Source organism: Hypanus sabinus, chromosome 4 (genome assembly GCF_030144855.1).
Source record: "Hypanus sabinus isolate sHypSab1 chromosome 4, sHypSab1.hap1, whole genome shotgun sequence".
Lineage (NCBI taxonomy): Eukaryota > Metazoa > Chordata > Chondrichthyes > Myliobatiformes > Dasyatidae > Hypanus > Hypanus sabinus.
This window is the reverse complement of record NC_082709.1, coordinates 33984895-34009999: the sequence shown is the minus strand read 5'-3', so window position 1 is coordinate 34009999 and position 25105 is coordinate 33984895. Positions and strand designations below refer to the sequence as shown.

General features: G+C 37.1%; 1 protein-coding gene across 2 annotated transcripts in view; it reads left to right on the top strand.

Annotated features, from left to right (window-relative positions):
- nckap1 (NCK-associated protein 1) overlaps positions 1 to 25105 on the top strand; it is a 161459-nt gene that overhangs the window by 45721 nt on the left and 90633 nt on the right. For both annotated transcript variants that reach the window (XM_059966809.1, XM_059966808.1), the window contains exons 9-17: positions 3512 to 3668; positions 5580 to 5636; positions 11514 to 11610; positions 12725 to 12834; positions 16354 to 16486; positions 18010 to 18091; positions 18194 to 18252; positions 19819 to 19964; positions 20882 to 21014. In XM_059966809.1, the coding sequence (XP_059822792.1) occupies positions 3512 to 3668; positions 5580 to 5636; positions 11514 to 11610; positions 12725 to 12834; positions 16354 to 16486; positions 18010 to 18091; positions 18194 to 18252; positions 19819 to 19964; positions 20882 to 21014 (974 nt within the window). The remainder of the gene's footprint in view (positions 1 to 3511; positions 3669 to 5579; positions 5637 to 11513; positions 11611 to 12724; positions 12835 to 16353; positions 16487 to 18009; positions 18092 to 18193; positions 18253 to 19818; positions 19965 to 20881; positions 21015 to 25105) is intronic.

Sequence of the window (25105 nt, the reverse complement as noted above, 5' to 3'; positions counted from 1 at the left end):
ATCAAGGAGCTGTCTGATCGGTCTCGGCTTCATTCTGTAGCAGGACGATGAATCCAAACACACGGCAAAGGTAATAAAGAACTGTCTTTATTGTCTTTAGTCTTAACCGTCTTTACTGAAAAGAACAGAAAAGAAAAGAAAATGGATGATATGGCCTCCAGAGCTCAGGTTTCAACATCAGTGCTGTCTGGGATGACCTGAAGATACAGAAGCAAGTCTGCAGAACTGTGGCAAGTTCTCCAAGATGTTTGGGACAGCCTACCAGCCGATTATTATAAAACTGCATGATGGTGTACTGAAGAAAATTGATGCAGTTTTAACAGCAAAGAGTGGTCACACCAAATATTAATTTTAGCTTTTTACTGTTTACTGCTTATTATTTTTTTAAATATATATTTTAAAACTTTTAATTGTTTTTGAAAGTATCTTTGCTTTACAGACTTGTTTTACATGTGTCTAAGACTTTTGCACAGTACTGTATTCTTAAATAGAACTGGCAAACCTTGCTAGCTAATATTCCATATAATTTTGGCAATTCTACATTTTTTATATTTCACTTACGAAACCTTTTGATTTTGCTACTAGTTTACATCAGCAGGGTGCAGTAGCTTCAAATAATGGCACTGGTTTAGTTGAAGCAGAACTTAAAAATTGCAAATAGGAAGTTTTTTTTAGATTGTAAAACTTTCAACTGAAAAATATTAAACAGAAATTATCACACTTTTAATTTTTTAACTGCAGCAAAGATCGTAATTGAACTGCATACTTCCCATATACCTTAATTAGATTTTACAACCGCTCTACACATTTTGTCTTAAGCAGAGGCAGAATTTTTCAACAAATGTATAAAACCTCAAGCCAAGAGGATGAACTTTTACTTTTGCTGTCTGCATCAGGCACTGAAAGATTAAGCTGTATATTGTGCATAGGATTTAATATTTTCCGTGCAACATAGCAGTCCTGTTTATTAAGTTAAGTGAAGGCATATCTGAGTGAGTGTATCCTGTATCTCAACAACTGCTCAACTAGGGGATTGTTTTCATCATGAATAGTATGTTTCATCCTGGATAATGGGAATGTCAATTTACATTTGCGTTTACACTCAGTGGCTGCTTTATTAGGTACACCTATGCATCTCATTTTTGCAAATATCTAATCAGCCAATCATGTGGCAGTAACTCAGTGCATAAAGGTACGCAGGCATTGAGTTATTGAGAGCAAACATCAGAATGGGAAAGAAATATGTTTTGAGTGTCTTTTGACTGTGGAATGATTGTTGGTGCCAGACAGGGTGGTTTGAGTATTTTGGAAACTGCTGATCTGCTGGGATTTTCACACAGTATTCAGAGTTTACAGAAAATGCTGCAAAATGCATAAAGCACCTAGTGAATGGATGTTCTGTGAGCAAAAGCACCTTGTTAATGAGAGAGGTCAGAGGTGAATGGCTAAGCTGGTTCTAGCTGCTATGACAACATTAGCTCAAATGACCACATTTGACAACAGTGGTTTGTAGAAGAGCATTTCTGAACACACATGTTGAACCTTGAGGGGATGGGCTACAGTAACAGAAGTTCACAAATATGCACTAAGTGGTCACTTATTAGGTACAGGCCACTAAGTGTGTAATGCCATAAGACAAATGAGCAGAATCAGGGCATTAGCTAGTACTTATCAAAAGAATTTATATTCAGGCTTCCCCCGCTATCCAAAGGTAGAGCGTTCCCATGAAATGGTTCGTAAGCTGGAATGGTGTAAAGCGAAGACATAACTACCATTTATTAATATGGGAAAAATTTGTGAGCGCTCGCAGACCCAAAAAATAACCTACCAAGTCATACCAAATAACACATAAAACCTAAACAGCCTGTGTAAAGTAGAAATACTTTTCTACAATCATTGCAGCACTGTCAAGCGTAGCGAAAATCTCACGCAAGCACTCTGGGCAGAAATACTCTCAGCGGAAGCACTCTCTCCAGTAACCTTTAAGCTATGAAGCTCCTGTCGCCTCAAAAATCAATCAAACCACCCATGACTACCTTTAAATTCCACTCGCAACACTTTCATCACCATCGTCCATGTTTTCTGTTTCAGCTTATTAAAAAGACTGACTGATTTCTCCTTAGTATAAGATAACTTAACGGAACACCACGCTTTGTACACCCATCAATCCACTCAAGCAATAGACTTTCCATTTTATCCATTATTGGATGCCGACTAAGAGAGACCACTTTGCTACAAGCAGAACCAACAGTAACATCGGCAGCTTTCAAAATTCTTTCTTTCTACATGTAAATAGTACGAATGGTGGACGCAGGCAAGTTCAACACATGAACAATGTCCTTACTTCTTTCGCCACGATCACGACGCTTATTTACGTCCAGTTTATAATGCGTAAAAGTGTAACACCTTTATGAGCCCTCTTAGGCTTTTTTGATACCTTGGAATTCACCTTGCCAATAGATTCACAAAATAAATGGAGATAAAGTACAGATGCTCACAGACACGTGATTAAGCAATGGTGGCTTGAATGCAGTTCCGAGGGAGGAGCTTGGCTGCTTGGGGCGTGTGCGCTGCCTTTTTTCATAAAAGTGAAAACACTTTTTGGCTAGCAAAAACAGGTAACTAATGTAGGCATTTTGAAAAAGTGAGGTGTAATAAAGCGAAAGTTTGGAAAACGGGCCACCTGTAATGTGTGAGTTGATTATACCAGTTTTTAATTGTATCTAAAAATGTGGGTTGTACTTGGTTTTAAAGCTATTTGGTAACAGGGCTACCACTATTTTGCATTGTTTTGCCAAGTGTTATCACCTAGGCATCTCATAAATATTGCGACCCACTAATTGTATACTCCTTCAATTTTCATGTGCAGGGCAATTTAGTAAACTAAACTTCTAAAGGATCAAATGGCTTAGGTGCTCCAGAATCAAATGAATGCAATGATCAGTTATTCAAAGATATCATGTTATTTTTGTACTGTTACTATACAGATTTTTTAAAAATTGCAAAATGATTTGAGAAGATAAATACTGTAACCTGAACCATATGTAGGTGTTTGTAGTATATGAGTGGCAGTTCAGTTATTTGTCAGGTACCTATCAGTTTCCTTCACCTGGGGAGTGTAGGGAAAGGTGGAGGATCCCAGCACAAATAAGACAAAATTTACAGGTGCTGGAAATCCAAGCAACACACACAAAATGCTGGAGGAATTCAGCAGCCCGGGCAGCATCTATGGAAAAGATTACAGTCTATGTTTCAGACCGTCCTGCTGAAGAGTTTCGGCCCGAAGCAGCAACTGTGCTCTTTTCCACAGGTGTTGCCTGGCCTGCAGAGTTCCTTCAGCATTTTATGTGTGTTGAGGAGGATCACAAGTCAGATTAAATAGTTGATGTTTTAAACTGGAGATGCAAACTGTAGCAGTGATACTGTGTTGCAAAATATTTCTAGAAGTCTGAAATATTTTTATCTGTTTCATGCATATGCATTACAAAGACTTGTTTTATCTTCATATTAGTTGGCTTTATCCTGTGCCATGGAAACTTGAACACGGATTCAGCAGCTCTAAACCTGTGGAAAATTGCACTGCAGAGCAGTTCCTGTCTTGCTCTATTCAGAGATGAAGTATTCCATGTTCACAAAGTTGCAGAAGACTTGTTCATGAACATAAAAGGGTAACCTTTTTTAGAATACACTAATGAAACAATGTTGTGGAATGTGACTGGTACCAAAATAAGTCACAAAATTAATCAAGATCATCATTATTTTGTTGCAAATATTCATTGTAATATAAACATCTGCCAATTGTGCCATATCATTGACCTGAAATTCCTGAGAGAAGCAAATTGCCTGTGCTTGACACTCTTGAAACTGTGCTGGAACCATGTCTGATGAGGTCAAGTATGCGAACTGCAGACATTTACTATAATGCTGTGGGTATGGAGTTTGCAGTTGTGTACCTTTCTACTATTTACAACGTTCATCATGTGTTTCCATGCCTGGACTTCTAAATGCTTCTTCACTTTGAGCAGTCAGGGACCAGAGATTATTAAAATAAGAATATCTATTTTCCAAAAAAAGTCATTGGGTACATTTAAGGTAGAGGCAGAAGGGTAGGGGGCAAAGACAGGAGATTAGGGCGGAGAGGAATAATGGATCAGCCTTGATGAAATGGTGGACCAAATGGCCTGCTTCTGATGATCTTATTAGCTGGTCAGCAAACCGACCATATCGTTGGAGATGTTGACCTATGATTGGTGCTGTTATTAGATTGCATATCCTTAACAGTGGATTTTGAACTTTAGGAAAAAACTTGGTCCATGAGATTTGCTTCAAACTGATTTACTGGCTATAAATAGTGAGAACTACCCACTGAAATAATGTCAGCTCCTCCTACACCATATTTCTGGTCTAAAGATTGTCAAAATTCACGAACAATATATATTTGTGATTGTTCCTAATAGAATATTGGGAGCAGAATTAGTTTCAAGAGGAATATGGATTAATTCGGTGAACATGACTCAACAGAACTTAATTCAAAAATTGATGTTTCACAATATTGTGAATAAATTCCAAGGTTAATTATGCAGCTACATGCCCCATAAATCTTGTGATCAAACTCTGGAGAGAATACCTGTTTACTATATAATCCTAATTTACAGTGTATTTAAGTCTTGGTGATTTATTAACAACTTTTATTTTCTTATAGGTAAGCATTAATTGTGGGCTATGAAAAGCATATAATATCCTGAAGGTAGTTGCTTCTGAATTGGCCAATTTTTAAAAATTACTTCTAAAGTTTCCCATGTTAAGCTCTATACATGTGCCTGTTACAAATGTTTCTGTATTTTTTATGTTATTGAAATAAATGGAAAATTCAGGCAAACCTAGGAACATAATGCAAAGTGGCACATAGTTGGAATTATTATATTGATTTAATTCCAAATACTTAACTATTCATCACTGGATATTGATACAAATTTCCAAGAAGTTACTCATCTTTTCCTTAAAAAAAACCTTCATGTTTTGGGATTTGCATTTCCAAAATGAATCCATGAAATTAATTGTAAACCTAACAGAATAATCTTAAAAATTACCACAACTATCAAAGTAACATTAGTCCATGGTCTAGTTCCAATACAAAATACTGCAACAATCTCATACATGGGACTTTGGTGCCAGACTTTCAGATTTTCTGGACTTTTGATTCTAACAGTTGTCCAGCATTTATATGTATTTTTTAAAATTATTACCAACTTTATTGAAACATTTCTTATAATGTAATTTGAAAAGGAGTGTGACAAGTAGGGTCTCCAGTGAGTGGAGACGGAGCTAGATACTGAACCATCAACAGTTTTGAATTCTTAGATAATGATCTGGTGATTCAGAAATCTGGTTTACTGTATCTAAATATTTTTCTCAATTTTTAAAATTAAAAACTTACTTCCTCCAAATGACTTGTCAAGTTACTTGGCACTACTTGGCTGACTCTAGTGTGGATTTCGTTATGTTAATCCTAGATTTGCTAATAATTTTTAACCAACATTTACTGTGGTGTTCACAGCCTGATACTTTACTTTTCATAGTTACAACAAACGCATAGCTGATATTCGCGAGTGTCGGGAGACTGCATTGTCACATGCGTAAGTATATTTAATGTTTGGAATTGATTAAGAAGTCATTTAATACTAACAAATCTAATGAAACCATTTTGAAAGAGACAGTTAGATATCTGGCCAGTTGAGCATCAACTGGGTAAGGCCTTTTGCTAATATTCACTCCTGTGGTTACCTATTGCACTAAAAGTTTTGAACTTAGAAAGGTGTCTTGGTAGCATATAATATCCTGGAGGTAGTTCTCCTGAAGTATCAGGACCTTGTATCATAGAATTCTATCACTTGATTTACTGCCTATTACACCACTGGTGTTTAGAGCAGCATTGAAGGTTCTCCATCTCTGGCAGTCTTCAGGGCTTCCTTCATCATGTCAGTGGTTTCCTTGTGGTTTTCAAACATGCCACTCACTGAAGTCCTGGATGGAGTCTCAGGAATACCATTGCACTCTGATGCAGTACAATCCTTCATTGCTGTTTCTATAACAATTTTTGTTTACCAAGTTAGAGTTCTTGGCCCTGAGCTGAATCCCCAAACCTGGAGGACTGGTGGACTCTTAGTCTGGCCTTTACCCTTTGGCCTGTTTGGCATGGGTGACCCTACTGAGAGCCAAAGCAGAAATCCTTGACATCAGCCAACATAGTCCTCCAGGTCACTGAGACACAAAAGCCTCCAAACCCAGCAACAAGATTATTGTCCTCTTGGAGGTCAATTGCATAAGTAGCCGGTTAAAAGCTCAGCTTGTAAAACTATCAGGAAAAGCTTTTTTCTTTCTTTTTCAATCTTTTTATTGAGTTTCATATATAAAAAAAAACATAACATAATAATGAATAGGTTATAAGTGCAATAGATTTGAAATTAAATTAATAATAAGATAACAATATCCTATTAAAATATCAACAGAAAAAAATAGTACATTAATCAATCAAGCCTATAATAATTATATATGAAAAAAATAAGAATAATCATCAAAAGAAAAAAAAAATTAAAAATACAAGAAAAAATATATATTGAGGAGAAAAAACACTAAACTAAACTAACATGGGCAATAATAACAGTTTATATGTATGTGATAGTGTCAAAAACTCCGGAACTCCATACCTGAACAAGAATAAACAGAGAGAAGGTCTGGAAGAGGCCAAATTAATTCATATGAAAATGTTGAATGAACGGTCCCCAAGTTTCTTCAAATTTAATTGATGAGTCAAAAATAGTGCTAATTTTTTCCGAGCTCAGATAAGAAATAGTTTGAGAGAACCACTGAAACGTGGTAGGAGGATTTACTTCTTTCCAATTTTGTAATATAGACCTTCTGGCCATTAATGTTACTAAAGCAATCATTCGTTTAATTGAAGGGGAAAACTGATTACTATCCTCATTTGGTATACCAAAAATTGCAGTAATAAAATGAGGTTGTAAATCGATATTCCAAATTGAGGAAATGGTAGCAAATATGCCCTTCCAATAGTTATATAAAGTGGGACATGACCAAAACATGTGGGTCAATGAAGCCACATCTGAATGACATCTGTCACATTGAGGGTTAATATGAGAATAGAATCGAGCAAGCTTATCTTTAGACATATAAGCTCTATGTACAATTTTAAATTGTATTAAAGCATGTTTAGCACATATAGAAGAAGAATTAACCATTTGTAAAATTTTTTCCCATTTTTCTGTTGATATATTATATTGAAGTTCTTTTTCCCATTCTTGTTTAATTCTACCTGATATTTCTGGTTGTATCTTCATAATCATATTATAAATAAAAGCCACTAATCCCTTCTGACAAGGATTTAAGGTAAAAATCAAATCTGAGAAATCCATTGAAGTTGAATTGGGGAAAGATGGTAGAACTTTATGTAAAAAATTTCTGATTTGTAAATATCTGAAAAAATTAGATTTAGGTAACTTAAATTTGTTGGAAAGTTGGTCGAAAGACATCAAACTACCTTCAAAAAAAAGATCACGAAAACATTTTATACCTTTCCTTTTCCATATGCTAAAAGCTTGATCTGTCAAAGAAGGTTTGAAAAAAAAATTAAGTAAAATAGGGCTATCAAGAAGAAAGTTTTTCAGAGTAAAAAACTTACGAAATTGAAACCAAATTCGTAATGTATGTTTGACAACAGGGTTGGATATCTGTTTATTGAATTTAACTAAATCAGCAGGAAGAGAAGAACCAAGAACGGAGAATAGAGAATATCCCTGTGCCTCATTGCATTCTAAATTTACCCACTGTGGGCACAATGGTGAATCCAAATTTCCAATATATTAAGTTACGAATATTATTCGCCCAATAGTAAAATCTAAAGTTAGGTAAAGCTAAACCACCATCTTTTTTAGATTTTTGTAATTGCCTTTTACTTAACCTGGGGTTTTTATTTTGCCACACAAATGAGGAAATTTTTGAATCAATGTTATCAAAAAAAGATTTAGGAATAAAAATTGGTAAAGCTTGAAATAAATATAAAAATTTTGGTAAAATCATCATTTTAATAGTATTAATCCGACCAACTAATGATAAGGATAAGGGAGACCATCTTGTAGTAAGTTGTTGAATTTGATGGAGCATAGGTAAAAAATTCAGTCTAAATAAATCTTTATATTTCTTGGTAATTTTTATACCTAAATAGATAAAGTTATCAGTAACAACTTTAAATGGTATCCTGTCATTCAATAAAGTTTGCGCGTTTAAAGGGAATAAATCACTCTTATCCAAATTTAGTTTATAACCAGAAAAACTACCAAATTGAGCCAACAAGGATAAAATAGCAGGAATAGACCTGTCAGGATCAGAAATATATAACAACAAGTCATCAGCATAAAGTGATAACTTGTATAACTTCTCATTACGGGTAATACCAAAAATATTAGGAGATTCACGAATAACAATGGCTAAAGGTTCTAATGCGATATTAAATAATAAAGGACTTAAGGGACAACCTTGTCTCGTACCACGAGATAATTGAAAAAAAGAGGATCTGTAATTATTTGTAAAAACAGAAGCAACAGGTTTATAATATATTAGTTTGATCCATGATATAAAATTAGGACTAAAATTAAAATATCTCAAAGCGTTAAATAAGTATGTCCATTCAACTCTATCAAAAGCTTTTTCAGCATCTAATGAAATAACACATTCTGGGATTGTGGGTGATGAAGTATAAATTATATTAATCAATTTTCTAACATTAAAAAAGGAATACCGATTCCTAATGAAACCAGTTTGGTCTTCTGAAATAATCTGTGATAGTACCTTTTCTAACCTAATGGCCAAAATTTTTGTAAGAATCTTAGAGTCTACATTTAATAGTGATATAGGGCGATAAGATGCACATAAAGTAGGATCCTTATCTTTTTTAAGAATTAGAGAGATAGTAGCTTCATAAAAAGATTGAGGTAATCTCTTCTTAGCAAATGCATCATTAAAGATTTCACATAACCAAGGGGAAAGCAAAGAAGAAAAAGTTTTAAAAAATTCTGTAATATAACCATCAGGACCAGGAGCTTTCCCTGAATTCATTGATGAAGTAGCCTCTCCTATTTCGGCCATAGAGATAGGAGCATCGAACAAGCTACGATCTTCATCTGTCAGTTTGGGAATATTCAAATTGTTAAAAAAATTATCCATCATGGACAGATCGCCATCAAATTCTGATTGATATAAAGATTTATAAAAATTTTCAAAAGTGTTATTGATTTCTTTATGCTCAGTAGTTAGATTACCGTCTTGTTTACGAATTTTAATAATTTGTCGCTTAGTCGAAATAGCTTTTAATTGGTTAGCTAACAATTTACCATTTTGATCACTATGGATATAAAATTGAGCCCTGGTCCTAATTAATTGATTCTCAATTGAAGAAGATAATAATAAGCTATGCTCCATTTGAAGCTCAACTCTCTTCTTATAAAGTTCTTTGGTAGGAGTCACGGAATAAATCTTATCAATTTCTTTAATTTTATCCACTAATAAAGCAATATCTAAATATCTTTGTTTTCTTTTACCAACGGAATATGAGATAATTTGTCCACAGATAAAAGCCTTAAAAGAGTCCCAAAGTATTCCTCTGTCAATCTCTTCAGTATAGTTTGTTGAGAAAGCTTTTTTTTTAATTTTATTTTTTATTATAGATTTCTTGAGTATGCCTGCAAGAAAATGAATCTCGGGGTTGTATATTGTGACTATGTATAACACACATATACATAGAGTGCCTAGAAAAATTATTCACACCCCTTGGAGGAAGGGGTCTGCCATTAGGTGTATCTTTACTCATTCCATTTAGCCTCCCAATGTGCAACACCTCATGTTTGTCTGGATTAAACTCCAGCTGCCTATACAGTGCCTATAAAAGACATTCACTACCCTTGGATGTTTTCATCTTTTATTGTTTTACAACATTGGATCACAGTGGATTTTATTTGGCTTTTTTGACACTGGTCAACAGAAGAAGACTACGATCTCCTGTAGTTGGTAGTCAGTTATTTGGTTTTTGTTGATGTTGAATGAGACATGTGGTCCCACACAAAGTACATTACAGATGCTGTGGTCAAAGCAATGTGTACAACACACTGGAGGAACTCAGCAGATCGGGCAGCATCCGTGGAAACGAACAGTCAACGTTTTGGGCCGAGACCCTTCGTCAGGACTAAAGAGGGAGGGGGCAGGGGCCCTATGAAGAAGGTGTGGGGAGGGTGGAAAGGAGAAGGCTGGTAGGTGCCAGGTGAAAAACCAGTATTTTTTGTAAACCAGTAAACTCCAACCTGAGTTTGGCCTCACCTCCGCCACAACAGACAGGATCTCCTGGTTGCCACCCACTTTAGCTCTGCTTAACATTCCCATTTGGATATGTCCATACATGGCCTCCTTTACTGCCATGATGAGGCCAAACTCAGATTGGAGGAGCAGCACCTCATATACCGTCTGGGTAGTCCCCAGCCCCTTGGCATGAACATTGAATTCTCCAACTTCGGGTAATTCCCTCCCCCTCCCTTCCCCCATCCCAGTTTCACTCTGCTTCCTCCTCCAGCTGCCTATCATTTCCCTCATGGTTCCACTTTCTTTTACCACCCATAGTTCTTTCCCCTTACATTCCTCCTTCACCTTTCCTGCCTATCCCCTCTCTGCTTCCCTTCCCCCACCCCTTGATCTTTGCCCTTACTGGTTTTTCACCTGGTGCCTACCAGCCTTCTTCCCACCCTCCCCTGCCCAACCTTCTTTATAGGGCCCCTGCCCCCTCCCTCTTTAGGCCTGACGAAGGGTCTCGGCCCAAAACGTTGACTGTTCATTTCCACGGATGCTGCCAAACCTGCTGAGTTCCTCCAGTGTGTTGTACATGTTGCTGTGGTACCGCTAGTCAGATTTTCAGTTTATCTCCTATATGCCGATTTAGCACTACTTTTGATTCGGCCAACAACAGTGGTGTCATCAGCAAACTTAAGTAAGGCATTGGATTTAACACACAATCGAAGGTATAAAGTCAGTAGAGCATTAGGCTAAGCACACAGCCTTGTGGTCCACATGTGCTGATGGTGATTGTGGAGGAGATGTTGCCAATCCATTCTAACTGGGATCTGTAAGTGAGAAAATCAAGGATCCATTTACACTGGGAGGTACCGTGGCCTAGGTCTTGAAACTTTGGGATGAGTTTCAGGGGGATGATGGTGTTGAATGCTCAGCTGTAGTCAATGAAGAACATCTTGATGTATGTATCCTCATTGTTCAGTTGTTCCAGAGCTGAGTAAAGACCCAAAAAAAATGGCATCTGCCATGGTAGACAACTTGGAGTAGATCCAATTTAGTAGTTAGTGTAGTGAATTCAGTGTCCGCTTCTTTGCATGTTTCACCTTCTCTGCTTGTCTCTGAATGTCAATAGTTTTCATTCATTTGAACTTTGTCCCCTTTAGTGGACCACTTCATAGAGAACGACGCAAGTTTTTGCGGTCTGCCTTAAAAGAGCTAGCCACTGTTCTTGCTGACCAACCTGGATTACTTGGTCCAAAGGTACTGAGTTTATATTTCAGTGATTTATTTTATTCCAGTAGAGTTCAAGCTTTAGAATATTAGAAAGCACTGTTTATACTTCACTATCTGTAGCAAAAAAGAATGATGCCCTTTGCATTATTAACAGGAAGTGAATATTAATGCAATTGTCCTGCAGTCCAATCCCTGACTTGGGCAAAGATGTTTTGCTATACAAACTTAGTTTCTCAAGCTTACACCTGATAATTCTCAGAAAATTTTATTCCCTAAGATTACTACCTACCAATTTATGTGAACATATTTAAAGTGAATTTGGACAAAAGCAGTGCCTCAAAATAATATCCCAGAAATAAGCATTTGAAAATAACTAAATTGCCAGTCCTCTAGTACAACTTAAGTGTTTTGAAAGTAGATTTTTTTAGCACTCTTTATTTGTATAATTCATTTTTTCTGATAGAAATACCTGTATTGAGGTTTTGAGCTCAGAATATTTTTATCTCGAGGTTGATTTGACTATTATCCCAACATCATCTAATGGCAAGCAGCCAGAATTTATTTTTGCCTCTTGTGAAGTTTCTTGGTCTTTTGGCTTTTCAAAGTCAAAGTCGAACAACATCACAGGCATCAGCACCATATAAGCAGCATTCACAATAAAAATAAACAAATTGTACACAAATTTTACAAAAAGAAATAAATGGAACAAAAAATGTCCATTTCAAAGCAAAGCGATCAGAGTGGTCAGAATTTCTGAACTGTAGTGGTAACAAAGGTTTTGCTAGATGGTTCAAGAACCAAATGGCTGAAAGGAAGTAGCTGTTCTTGAACCTAGTGCTGTGCCACTATGGGCTTCTGTACCTCCTGGCCAATGCTAGCTGCAAAAGATGTTGTAGCCCAGATAGTGGGGATCTTTGGATGTGCTATTTTTTAGGCAGTGCTATCTACAAATGGTGCTGGGGAGGGATCTGACCATAAAGTATTGGGCAGAATCCACTAATGCTGCAGCTTCAGTTCAGCTTGCCATACCAGAATATTGTGCAGCTAGTCAGGACACCTACAATAGTATATCTGTTTAGAGTTTGTACTAGCAGAACATTATTCCATTTTGTGAATTGTAATTCAGGCTCTCTCCTTGTAGGCACTCTTTGTCTTCATGGCTCTATCTTTTGCACGTGACGAAATTATCTGGCTGCTTCGTCATGCAGATAACATTCCAAGAACAAGAAACAGTGATGATTTTATTGATAAGTAAGTAAATGTGTTAATAGTAAATATGTGCTAATTTTCTCTTGTGGTCAGGACATCAAGGGTCCATGAATGATATTTTTCATATCAGCATATTTGATGATGAAAGGAACAACTTGAGGGGAAGTCATACAACATAAAAGAAAAGATATTACAGGATTAGATTCCATCAGAAAAGTGGGTTGAAGCTAGTATGAGCTTGGGGGAGAAGTGGGAAGTAAGAGAAAAGTGGAATATCTGCATGGCCCTAGCTCCAATTCAGATGAGGATGAACAGTGACTGGAAAGCATTTGTGTACAGGTTTGGGGAGAAGAACCAGCAAACTGTTGATTGTTAAGTAAAGCAGTTTTGGTTTGTTTTATTCTGTCAGAATATGAAATAGATGGTTGTCTAGTCAAGAGGATGATGAGATAGCTTTTAAAAAGATATAAAAATACTGATGGCAAATTTTTGTAAGAAAATCAGTTAGTGTAGCAGGAAAAAGTGAACCTATGCCTTCATCATAGAGGAATCCGGCAAGATTTTGCTTAAGAAGAATTAAACTACTTTGTGAGTATCAAGATTTTGAACAGAATATGATTAAACCCAGGCAGGTGGATGGTAGAAATAGTGAAATAGCTGTTGGTGGCAGGCTTGTTGTTAAAGATTAAGCTAAACTCTGAGTTTATTGCCCTATACACTAGTGCAATGAAAAGCACACTGGCAGCAGCATCAGAGATGCCAGAAAAACAAATTAAATGCAAATTAAGCAAAAAAATGCAATTAGGGTTAAAAAACAAGGGCTATTGTCGTACAAAGTTGTCAAAGTAGCCATTATGAAAAGTGTTGTGCAGGTTGGTTTAATATCTGAGTGGTTGAAGGAAACTAACTATGCTTAAAAATGATGACGTGAGACTTCAGGCTTCTGTCCCTCTTGTCCAGTTGAAGCTGCAAGGAGATTACATGGGCCAGATGGCAGTAAGCTTTCATGGTAGGTTTATTGAAGTGCACCTAAAGTAGATACTGAAATTCCAGTGGTCGGGAAGGATGTGCCAGTGATGCATTGGGCTGATTCCACTGCACTGAAGTTCTTGTACATTCAAATTGCCAGACCAAACCATGATGTGATAAGTCAGGATACTTTCAATAACATCTGTAGAAGCTCGTGAAGGTTGTTTGGTGACATGCTGCACCTCTGAACCGTTCTGTCCTTGTGATTTTATCTGTGCTTGTCCAGGACAGGTCAAGTCCATAAAATTATTGAAGGAATGAAAGGAGACAAAATCAAAGTGTGACTGATTATTGATACAAACAAAATTTATGGAAGAGAAATAGAGCTGAAGATGCTGATCACAGATTGAGGCATTTTAATTGGAAAAAAGGACAATATTATCGGAACCTCCTAGAACTGTTCCACCATCCTTTTAAGCTCTTATCTGCTTTTTGCTTCCCCGTGTTCTTGCACCCCTCACACACTTGTCTTCAAACTGTGCCAGTCAGAAATCTTGGATTTGAAATGCAAGCTTTGCTTCCAATCAGCTAATGACTTGGAAGAGTTCCAAACATTTACCAGCTTTTGTATAGTAGTAAGCTCAAGGAATTCTGCAGATGCTGGAAATCCAAAACATACACAAAATGCTGGCAGAACTCAGCAGGTCAGGAGCATTCATGGAAATGAACAAGCAGTGTGTTTTGGGTGAGACCCTTTTTCAGGACTGGAAAGAAAAGGGGAAGATGCCAGAAAAGTGGGGGGAGGGGAAGAATGATAGCTAGAAGGTGATGGGTGAACCCAGGTGTGTGGGAAAAGTAAAGGGCTGGAGATGAAGGAATCTAATAGGGGAGGATAGTGGACTGTAGGAGAAAGGGAAAGAGGAGGTACACCTGGAGGAGATGATGGGCAGCGAGAAGATGTAAGAGGTCAGTGTGGGGATCAGAAGGGGGCAGGAATTTTTTTACTGGAAGGAGAAATTGATATTTATGCCATCAAGTTGGAGGCTACCCAGACCGAATATAAGATGCTGCTTCTCTGAGTGTGGCACAAGATGAGGCCATGGACCAACATATCAGGACAGGAATGAAAATCAGAATTAAAATTTTGTGGCACTGTGAAGTTCTGCTTTTGGTGGGTGGAGCAAAGTGCTTGACAAGGCAGATCCCCAATTTACAATAGGTCTCACCAAAGTAGAAGAGGCCACATCAGGAACACTGGACAAAATAGACGATCCAAGCAGATTCACAGATGAAGTATTGCTTCACCTGGAAGGACTGTTTGGGGCCCTGAATAGAGATAAGGGAAAAAGTAAATGGACAGGTATAGTACTTCGGCTGCTTGCAGAGATATGTGCCAGGAAGATTAGTGGTGAGGGATGAAAACAAGGATATCATGGAGAATGGAAAGCAGAGAGCGGAGGGGAAGAGGTAAAGATGTGTTTGTTCGTAGATACCTTTGGAGATGGTGGAAGTTGTGGAGAATGTGTTGGATGCAGAAGTGCATGGGGTGATGGGTAAGGGCAGAAGGAACTCTTATCATTATTAAGGTGATGGGATGATGGGGGGAGTGCAGATGTTCAGGAAATGAAGGAGATACAGGTGAAGGCAGCATCAGTGGTGGGGGAAGGGAAACTCCTTTCTTTGAAGGAGGGGGACATCTCTGATGTTCTGGAAAGAAAAGTCTCATCCTGGGAACAGATGCAGCAGAGACAAAGCAACTGAGATAAAGGAATGGCATATTTGCAGGAGACAGGCTGGAAAGGGATATAGTCAAGGTAACCATGGAAATCAGTAGGTTTATAAAAGATATCGGTCGACAGTTTCTCATCCAAAGATGGAGACAGATCAAGAAAGGGGAGGGAGGTATCAGAATTGTACCAAGTGAATTTAAGGGCAGAATGGAAGTTGGAGGCAAAGTTGATGAAATTGCATGGGTGCATGAAGCAGTACCAATGCATCCTTAATATAGACGAGGAAGAGTTATTATAGTGTTTTCTACACCAACTCCTGAAATATCTGGTTTTAACTAATAGATTATGCCACTTGGTCTTGGACTGCACAAGCTGTCCACTTAATTCTCTGAAACTTAAAATGAAAAAGGATCTCCCCTTGATGCTCCAAATTCGTGATATTTAATTCTTGGAATTCTAGTATAATTTTGTTGTCCCTTACTATGTACAAATATTGTATTTTATGAAGACAAAATTTATCTTAGTATAATAAATAGGATTATTATTTAAATAAAAATGGTTTGTGTAACAATCTTTTCATGGCCCAATCATGCTTAACAAATTGCTATATGCTCGACAATGGAGACATTGGGGGTTTAAAACTGATCAAATTTGGAACAATCAAGCATTGCATATTTTTCATTATATGCTGCGCAATTGATTTAAACCTGATTTTTAGTGTGCTAATTAATACTTTTGCAATTACTAAGTCTAAGGAATGGAGATTTTTTTTTGAATATATAATTTTCTGCTATACCTTTGGAATCTAATGAAGGTATGTAATTGGGAACCATTGGTATTCTTCATACATTTTTTTCTGTAGGCACATTGCTGAACTGATCTATTACATGGAAGAACTCAGAGCACATGTGCGCAAATATGGACCAGTGATGCAGAGGTATTATGTCCAATATCTCTCTGGCTTTGATGCAGTGGTGCTGAATGAACTTGTGCAGGTATGAATTTTGCAAAATATTAATGGTATCTTGGGTAAAAGAGTAGAGAAAACTAGTCACTAAAATTATGCTGAACAAATCTGAGGTCAATATAGTGTAGTGTATTTGAATAGCCAGTAGGTGGAGTACAAATCTTGTCCTTTTGTATGTTTGCAGAAAAAGGAACTGGTGAATCATAGCATCTTTATTCTGTGTTTTGTCAAATGCTTATGATGCAGACATTTTTTTAAAAATAGCTAACCTTTCAAATTTGTTTTCTGCAACATGTGAACATTTGATTTCTATTGTGTAACAGTATACACAACATTTAACATTTAAATGGTAAGATGCCTCTTCTGATGTCTTTGAACCTGTTGTTGAACTGGTTCCTGATTTATGACTTAATGGAGTCCTGAATAGGCAATCTCTTTCAAGGTGCTTCTATTAGATCATATTGGTGCCTTTGATGGCTAGCTCCGAATGATAATGCCAAGTTTGTACGTGCATAGCCTCAGTTCATTTTTAGTGAACCTACACTTGTGTACAATAATTTGGTTTTTGTGGACAATTATACCCAGTTTGTCTTGGGACTTTTAAAATAAATGTTTAATAATTCCTTTGGATCCCGCAACATCAAATGTTGGCAGTGAACTGGAATCTTTGGTAGTTGACCACTTATTTAATGAAAATCGTTATCCTGTGTGATGACTTTTGCATTGGTAGACACCTTTGATATATTTCTTTAGGCCAACGTCGACAGAATATATGAAGTAAAGAGAGAAGTTAATTTTTTGGTATTATTGATTGGTTTCTTTTCATGTAGGATTAGTTGGTGAAGTTTTATATGCTACTGAACTGGTACAGAGTTTAAACCCCATCCTGGTAGTTGTGAAATTTAAATTCAGGTAATAATCAGGAATTTTGGGGAAAATGGACTACGTATTAGCAATTATACCAATTTAAAAAGCTCCACCATTGAAACTGCTGATGAAATTTTGATAGTGATTGCTCTTTAGCATAACTATCAAACATTTGGATTGTTTCAGGTGATGAAAATTAAATGTTTAACTTAAAGCAATTGAAAACACTTCCAAGTAATTAAAGGTATGATAACAAATACAGGTGATGAAATAAAATTGACCTTGCCTTTATCCTGTTCTCTTAAAATGTACATTAAAATGAAAAAGCTTACAGATCTTGTATTAAATCGGTGACAGAGACCCAGTGTCTCAACACAAAGTCTACTGGGAAGTGTATTGATTTATATGCTGCAAAGAATCTGCAGCAAGTTCAGGACTTCAGACATGCTCAACCTGAAATTGTAGTCTCATATTTACATAGGTAAATTCTGGCAGTTTACCTGTTGCCATTTAGAGGCAAAATTTTGCTTAAGTAATTTGTGACGGCATCGGATAGGTATTAGCATAGAACTTGTTTATCAAGAATGAATCATGTATGCTTGTAGAATTCTTTCCTTCTCTACTGCAAATTGAGGAAATGGATTACAAGAATTACTGAATTTTTATGTAATTTTTCCATTCTAGAATCTTTCTGTGTGTCCTGAAGATGAATCCATCATTATGTCCTCCTTTGTGAACACTATGACTTCTTTAAGTGTAAAACAAGGTGACATATTCATTACTTAATGTGTACTTAAATTATGAAGCAAAGTAAATTTATCCTGTGCAAGAAAGAGCGTTTCATTACAAATTTGCTTTGCATTTATAGTGGAAGATGGAGAAGTATTTGACTTCAGAGGAATGAGACTGGACTGGTTTAGGCTGCAGGTAAGATCAGAGAGCTTTTATTAGATGTGTTAAAAAACATTTATTCAGATATGAATTTAAAAGCCTCTTGAATTTTTAAAGTAAGGTGCAATTAAAAGCTCTACAGCTAATAAGATGCTGCTGAAAAAGTTCTTGAAGTGCCAAGCATGTTCAGAAATTGCTTATCAGCTGGTGGATAAGTGTAATGTTTTATTATTGATGCCCAGGACATTTAGTTAACAGCTATAATTTGATGGATTTGCCTTATGTATCAACATCTGCCTTGCCTTTGCTTATATTTATTAAAGTACTTCTTGATGGCCAGGCAGCTGCATTACAGAATAGTGAAACAGCTAGGCTTTCACTTAAAGCAAAACATGAAGAGGTTAAATTGTCATAATATTCTTTATAATTCAGATATTGATTTGAGTTCAACACACAGAAGATGCTAGAGAAATACAGCAGTTCAGGCAATATCTATAGAGGAAATGAACAGTTAATTGTAAATGCAATTTCATCTGGTATTTTCTCAGTGATCTCAGTCTTAATACATCCACCTGATTATAACAAAATGATCAATTGTGATTTTGAGCATACCACTGCAGTTACAAGTTTACTTACTAATGTGAAGAGAAATGAAATAAAGCTGGAAAACAAGCAAGTGTTTAAATTGTTGTAATAAATGTCAGGAAAAGGCAGTTTGATGTTCTGCCACAGCTCTTGACAAAATATTCATTTTCAAGCATTTGCATTCTTGCTAAGAATTTGCAACAAATTCCTTCAGCCACTGCCTTTATTGTCAGATTTTCAAGCCCTAACCCTAAAAATCTGGGGGATGGGCTATGAGGTGGGAGTCAAATTGTTGGAAACATTAAAAAGCAATTATGGAAAAGAATTATGTTAACATTTCAGATTGAGTGTTTTCAGGATTTTGCATTTGAGATTTTCAGCAACTGCGATTTTTTTTTTCATTTCCTGAATCACTAATGACCAAATCACCAAATGGTGGTGAGGAGGCAGAGATTTTATAATAGCCAGTCACTTAGCTATCAATGACAACAATGCAACAAAGGGAGTACATCTAGAGAAGGTTTGGTTGGATGATCAACATTGTACGGTTCTCTTCATAGCCAAAAAACGATAAACTGTAATGGGAGTCCTGTGACAGGTCACTAGACAGATTCATGGGGTGATGGGTCTGACACATGGAAGAAATAAAGTAGGCTAGGGCTCTTGTCTAGTTTATTAAATTTAGAGTAGGTTTGTCCTCTCCTTGGTTGAGGTATCTAGAAAGTGTCAGAGGCTGAAAATTAGGGTAACAACAGAGGTAGGGAGAAACTTGGGAATATCCTTAAAATTAGTAGAACATCTTGAGGCATTTTTAAAAAAAAAGCGCTTTAGAAATTCTTAAAAACCCTTTTTGTGCTGGAGTATTAATAGCTATTTCACTGGACGTACACACAACTTGTGGAACCTTAGTTCTGCAAGCTTAATATTTTGAAGCTGAGGTGGGTGAGTGATAAATTTTCAATAGGTATTATTTTTTCATCAGTAGATTTGAATCAAGAAAATGTGGTTTGTTCACAGGCTTATACTAGTGTTTCCAAGGCTTCTCTTAATCTATCAGATCACAAAGAGTTGGGAAAAATGATGAACACTATTATTTTTCACACAAAAATGGTAGATTCTTTGGTTGAAATGCTGGTGGAAACTTCGGATCTTTCAATCTTCTGGTAAGTTCTTACTTTGTTTTAATTTTTGAGTCTTATCAAGTGGACTTTGCGTCCTCTGAGTGGAAGCCGTACCACAGTATTTTCTTGATACATAGTAAATTAGGGTGCCTTCGAAGAATTTAACTTGGTGGCACAAAATTTGGTCCGTCTGAATGAGCTAATGAGAATTACATTTGTTTACTTTGACATATCTCCTAAACCATGCTTAATAAAGCAAAACTCTTGAAAATACTTTTGTATGAAATATTTAAATATTTAACCTGACTTTTTTCATTAAAATAAGGACATGCTTTTATACTGCCACGTGCATCTTAATGAATCAAAATCTACTTATATTTTGGTCTACAACTGAGGGACTGCTGTATTATGAATAATGTCATCTTTAGGATAAGACATAAATGTAAAATGGGAACCTTCTGAATGGTCTTTAATGTGAGCCCTCTCTGCTTCTCCATCATCCCTATATTTTTATTTTCCTAAGATACCACCCATTTTCTCAACCATCTGCTCTCTTATGTCAAGGAATAGTTTAAGGTGTTTAACTGAGCTTAAAAATGATTAATACAATAAAGTCTTGCTCTCATGATTTATGCTGGTCAATGGTACCATGAATGGTGTCAGATTTATCTTGCAACATGAGTATACAAAACAGATAGCCTATTTAAAACATCTGCATTAGTGTTTATTATTCCTTGTTGAAAAAGTACATTTAATATTAAAAATCGGGAACATTTGTAAATGTGTACATTTCCAAGAAGCAACATAACCAATCTTTCTCTACATAAAAATGCCAATGTTATACAACTTTAGGGAAAATGCATGGAATTTCATATTTAATGAGGTTTAAGCAGATAACTATTTTGATTTTTAGGTTGTTTGGAATGTTTATGTACTGAAATGGTGTTTATTCCCTTAAGCTTTTACAGTCGTGCTTTTGAAAAGATGTTTCATCAGTGTTTGGAATTGCCCTCTCAGTCACGATATTCAATTGCTTTTCCACTGGTTTGCACTCATTTCATGAGCTGCACTCATGAATTGTGTCCTGAAGAGGTAAGTTTCTTCAATGATTAACAATGTAGCTGTGAATAAGTCATATAGGTGCTTGCTACAATGTTCTCTTTCACGTGAGACCTGCTGAGTGTTATAGCCACTGAGCTACGTGATATTGCCAGAACAGAAAGCCCTCAATTCTTGCTCTTGCTCTTCACTTAAACACATTCCACAAAATCCGAAGCACGAAATGGGTCTATTGGATCTGATAGGTGTTCATGACAGTTTGTCTTAAACTGGTTTTTCCTGTTCCTATACGTATCTAATTTTCCCCTTTTCCTGAAATCATTTCAAAACAATTAAATTTTGTCATAAATTCTGCTTTGATCAGTTACATATTCTACAGCATCTCAAACTTGTGATTTTTATAAAGTAATTGCTCTGGTTCATTGCTGCCCATTGTCTGCACACCCAATCTGGGAGAATTGCAGAGGTTTGACAGCAGTTCTTAAACCAAAAATGCTGTGACTGACATTGTCCCTGATAGAAGGCATAATTGAGGGCATCTCCAACATAAAATAAAGACAGAACTTGCTTAATGTGTTTAATTTTTCTCAAGAAGTACATGAAGGGAAAATCTGAGGGGGATCTCTTCACTCAGAGGGAAGTATGATTGTGGAAAAAGCTGCCAGTGGAAATGGTGGATGTGTGCTTAGTTGCAATACTTAAGTAAGTTTGATTAAATACATGGATATGGAGGGCTAGAGTCCAGGTGCAGCTCAATACAGCATGACAGAATAACAGCTTGGCATATACTAGATGGGTTGTATGGCCCATTTCTATGCTATAGTGCTCTGTCTCAAACTACAAAAACGAGTGATACATCTAAAACATCTTTCTGGTTCATTTGTGACTTTTTTGTCCTACTCCTGCATTAATAAGTACAATGCTGAGAAGCTCTGAGTACCCGCTGGAGCTGCTTTGAGTTCCACTCTTTGTTAAGTAGATGCATCCACAATTTTTAGTTTGCTGCTTTGAGTAAAGAAATAAATGCCATTACTTTGCGTATAGGTAGTATCAGAGTTGTATTTTATTGTTATGTGCTATAAAGCCCCAATTTTGTTCTGTGAAGGAACTGGCAGGGTCAGCCACCATACAGGACTTGCTGGTTTTGAGTTGTGACATTATCTGAATCAATGGTTGCTAATTGATATTCTTCATTTTGAAGAACTCCAAAAACTAGAGCAGTACTTATGATATTGTACTGAACGATAAACCCACTGGTCAGTGTGTTCCAAGCACTATCACTATTTAAAAACCCAACTCTGATACCTCCTCAAAACTTTTCTCTGCTCACCTTAAAGGGAAGTTCTCTGGAATTGATCATTGCCCCTGTGGGAAAGATGCTGACTGTCCGCTATCTATGCCTGTCTTATCCACGTCTAACAAGTTGTTCCAACATGAAAAGTCTTAACTTGCTCAACCTCTCTTCATAAGATGTCCTCTGCTCCAGTCAGCAGCCTGGTAAATAACCACTGCACCCTCTACAGCCTCCACATCCTTCCAATGGGGGAACCAAAACTGAACATAATACTCCAAGTGTGGTCTAACCAGGATTTTATAGGTTTGAACTCCATCTGCCACCTCAGCCCAGCTCTGCACCCTGTCTTATCACTTTGTAAACTACTACAACCTTCCACACTGCCAAAATACCACCAACCTTGGTGCTTGCAAACTTAGTAACCCACCGTTCCACTTCCTCATCCAAGTCCTGAATAAAACAAAATCAAAAAGAGGGAAAAAAATGCAAAGAATAGGAGTTGCAGTATACTTGTTAAGGAAGGGGAATGCTCACAGGGGTAGGCTGCACCAACTGCCTATTCCGTTTTACTCTCTTGATAATCATCCAGCTACTTGCATACAACAATGTAGGTATGACTGCCTCTCTAATTCATAGCAATAAACCCTTTAGCTTTCCGAATGATCCAGCTCGAGCTCCAGTTTCTTAACATGGTCTGTAAGGAGCAGCAGCTAGCTGCATCTTGCAGATGTAGCCATCAGGGACACTGGAGGACTCCCTGACTTCCTACATCCTGCAAGTGGAGTATACCTCTTGCCTTCACTTAGCCATCAGACAGAAAAAGACTTTACCTAAACACTAGCCTCCCAAACCAAACCTCAACCCTTTTCACATAGCACTTCCTCTAAGCACAACCACAAACAAAACCTTACCTGTTTTCACCTGTACCTTCTTACTGAAGTTTTATTTTTCTCCTAAGTTGCTTTCTCTCCCCACATCAAGCCACTTATTGGTGTGGAATTCTCTTGAACCAAAAGATCAGCTCTCTACTTTAACACTGGCCTATTCCTCTTGAGCCAAAGCCTCAGTTCTCCACTCCAACAGTGGTTATTCTGTTTGATCCTAGCTCCTTTTTTATTGGCTGCTGTCACTTAGCCAATCAGCTATTAACTAAATATTTGCAAATTTACCAATTGAAGGAGCCTGTTAAAGTGAGGCTCAACAAGTCTCAAGACTTTTTCCTCAGATTTAGAATCAGATTTTGTTGTCATTGACGCTGTCATTAGATGTTCCTAAAACATTGACTGTGTTTCTTCAAGTGCCACCTCCTTGATGGTAGTAATGAGAGGAGGGCAAGTCCTGGATGGTGTGGACCCTTCATGATAGATGCCACCTACTTGAGGCATCGCCTTTTGAAGATGTTCTCAGTGGTGGAAAGGCTAATACCCATAATGGAGCTGGGTGAATTTACAACCCTCTGCAGGTTTTTCCAATCCTGTGTTGTAGTCCCTCATACCAGTCAGTGGTGCAACTCATTAGAATGCTCTCCACGAATCATATGCTGGAATTTGCTAGTCTTTGATGGCATACCAAATCATGAAGCTGGTCACCCTTTCCACTGCTAACCCTTTGATAAGAACTGCTGTGTGTTCTCCTGATCTCCCCTTCTTAAAATCTGCAATCAGTTCCTTGATCTTACTTTTGTCGAGTGCAAGTTTGTTGTTGTGACACTACTTAAGCAGCTGATCTGTCTCACTCTTGTATGTCTTCTCATCTGAGATTCTGCTACCTGCTTTTGTGTCATTGGCAAATTTATAGATAACATTTGAACTGTGCCTAGCTACGAAGTCACAAGTGAGTAGAGAGAGTAGAACATTTGGCTAAGCATGCGTCCTTGAGGTGTGCCTCTTGTTCCAATTCCTAGCTTAAAAAGTTCAATGTTAAAGTTCAAAGTAAATTTATTATCAAAATACATACAGTGTTGTGCAAAAGTTTGGGCACCCCTGGTCAAAATTTCTGTTATTGTGATTAGTTAAGTGAGGAGAAGATGAACTAATCTCCACAAGTCATAAAGTTAAAGGCGAAACATTCTTATCAACATTTTAAGCAAAATTAGTGTATTATTTCTGTTTTGTACAATTTTAGAGTGTGGAAAAAAGGAAAGGAGCACAATACAAAAGTTTGGGCACCCCAAAAGATTTGAGCTGTCAGATAACTTTTACAAAGGTCTCAGACTTTCATTAGCTGGTTCACAGTCATCGTTAGGAAAGGCAAGGTGATGCAAATTTCAAAGCTTTATAAATACCCTGACTCCTCAAACCTTGTCCCAACAATAAACAGCCACGGGCTCCTTGAAGCAGCTGCCTAGTACTCTGAAAATTAAAATAATCGATGCCCACAAAGCAGGAGAAGGCTATAAGAAGATAGCAAAGCATTTTCAGGTAGCCGTGGTCTCAATTCGTAATATAATTAAGAAATGGCAGTTAACAAGAATGGTGGAGGTCAAGTTGAGGTCTGGAGGACCAAGAAAACTTTCCAAGAGAACTGCTAGTAGGATTGCTAGAAAGGCAAATCAAAATCCCTGTTTGACTGCAAAAGACGTTCAGAAAAATTTAGCAGACAGAAGTGGTGGCACACTGTTCTACTGTGCAGCTACACCTACGCAAATATGACCTTCACGGAAGAGTCATCAGAAGAAAAGCTTTCCTGCGTCCTCACCACAAAATTCAGCATCGGAGGTTTGCAAAGGAACATCTAAACAAGCCTGATGCATTTTGTAAACAAGTCCTGTGGACTGATTGAAGTTAGAATAGAACTTTTTGGCCGCAATGAGCAAAGGTATGTTTGGAGA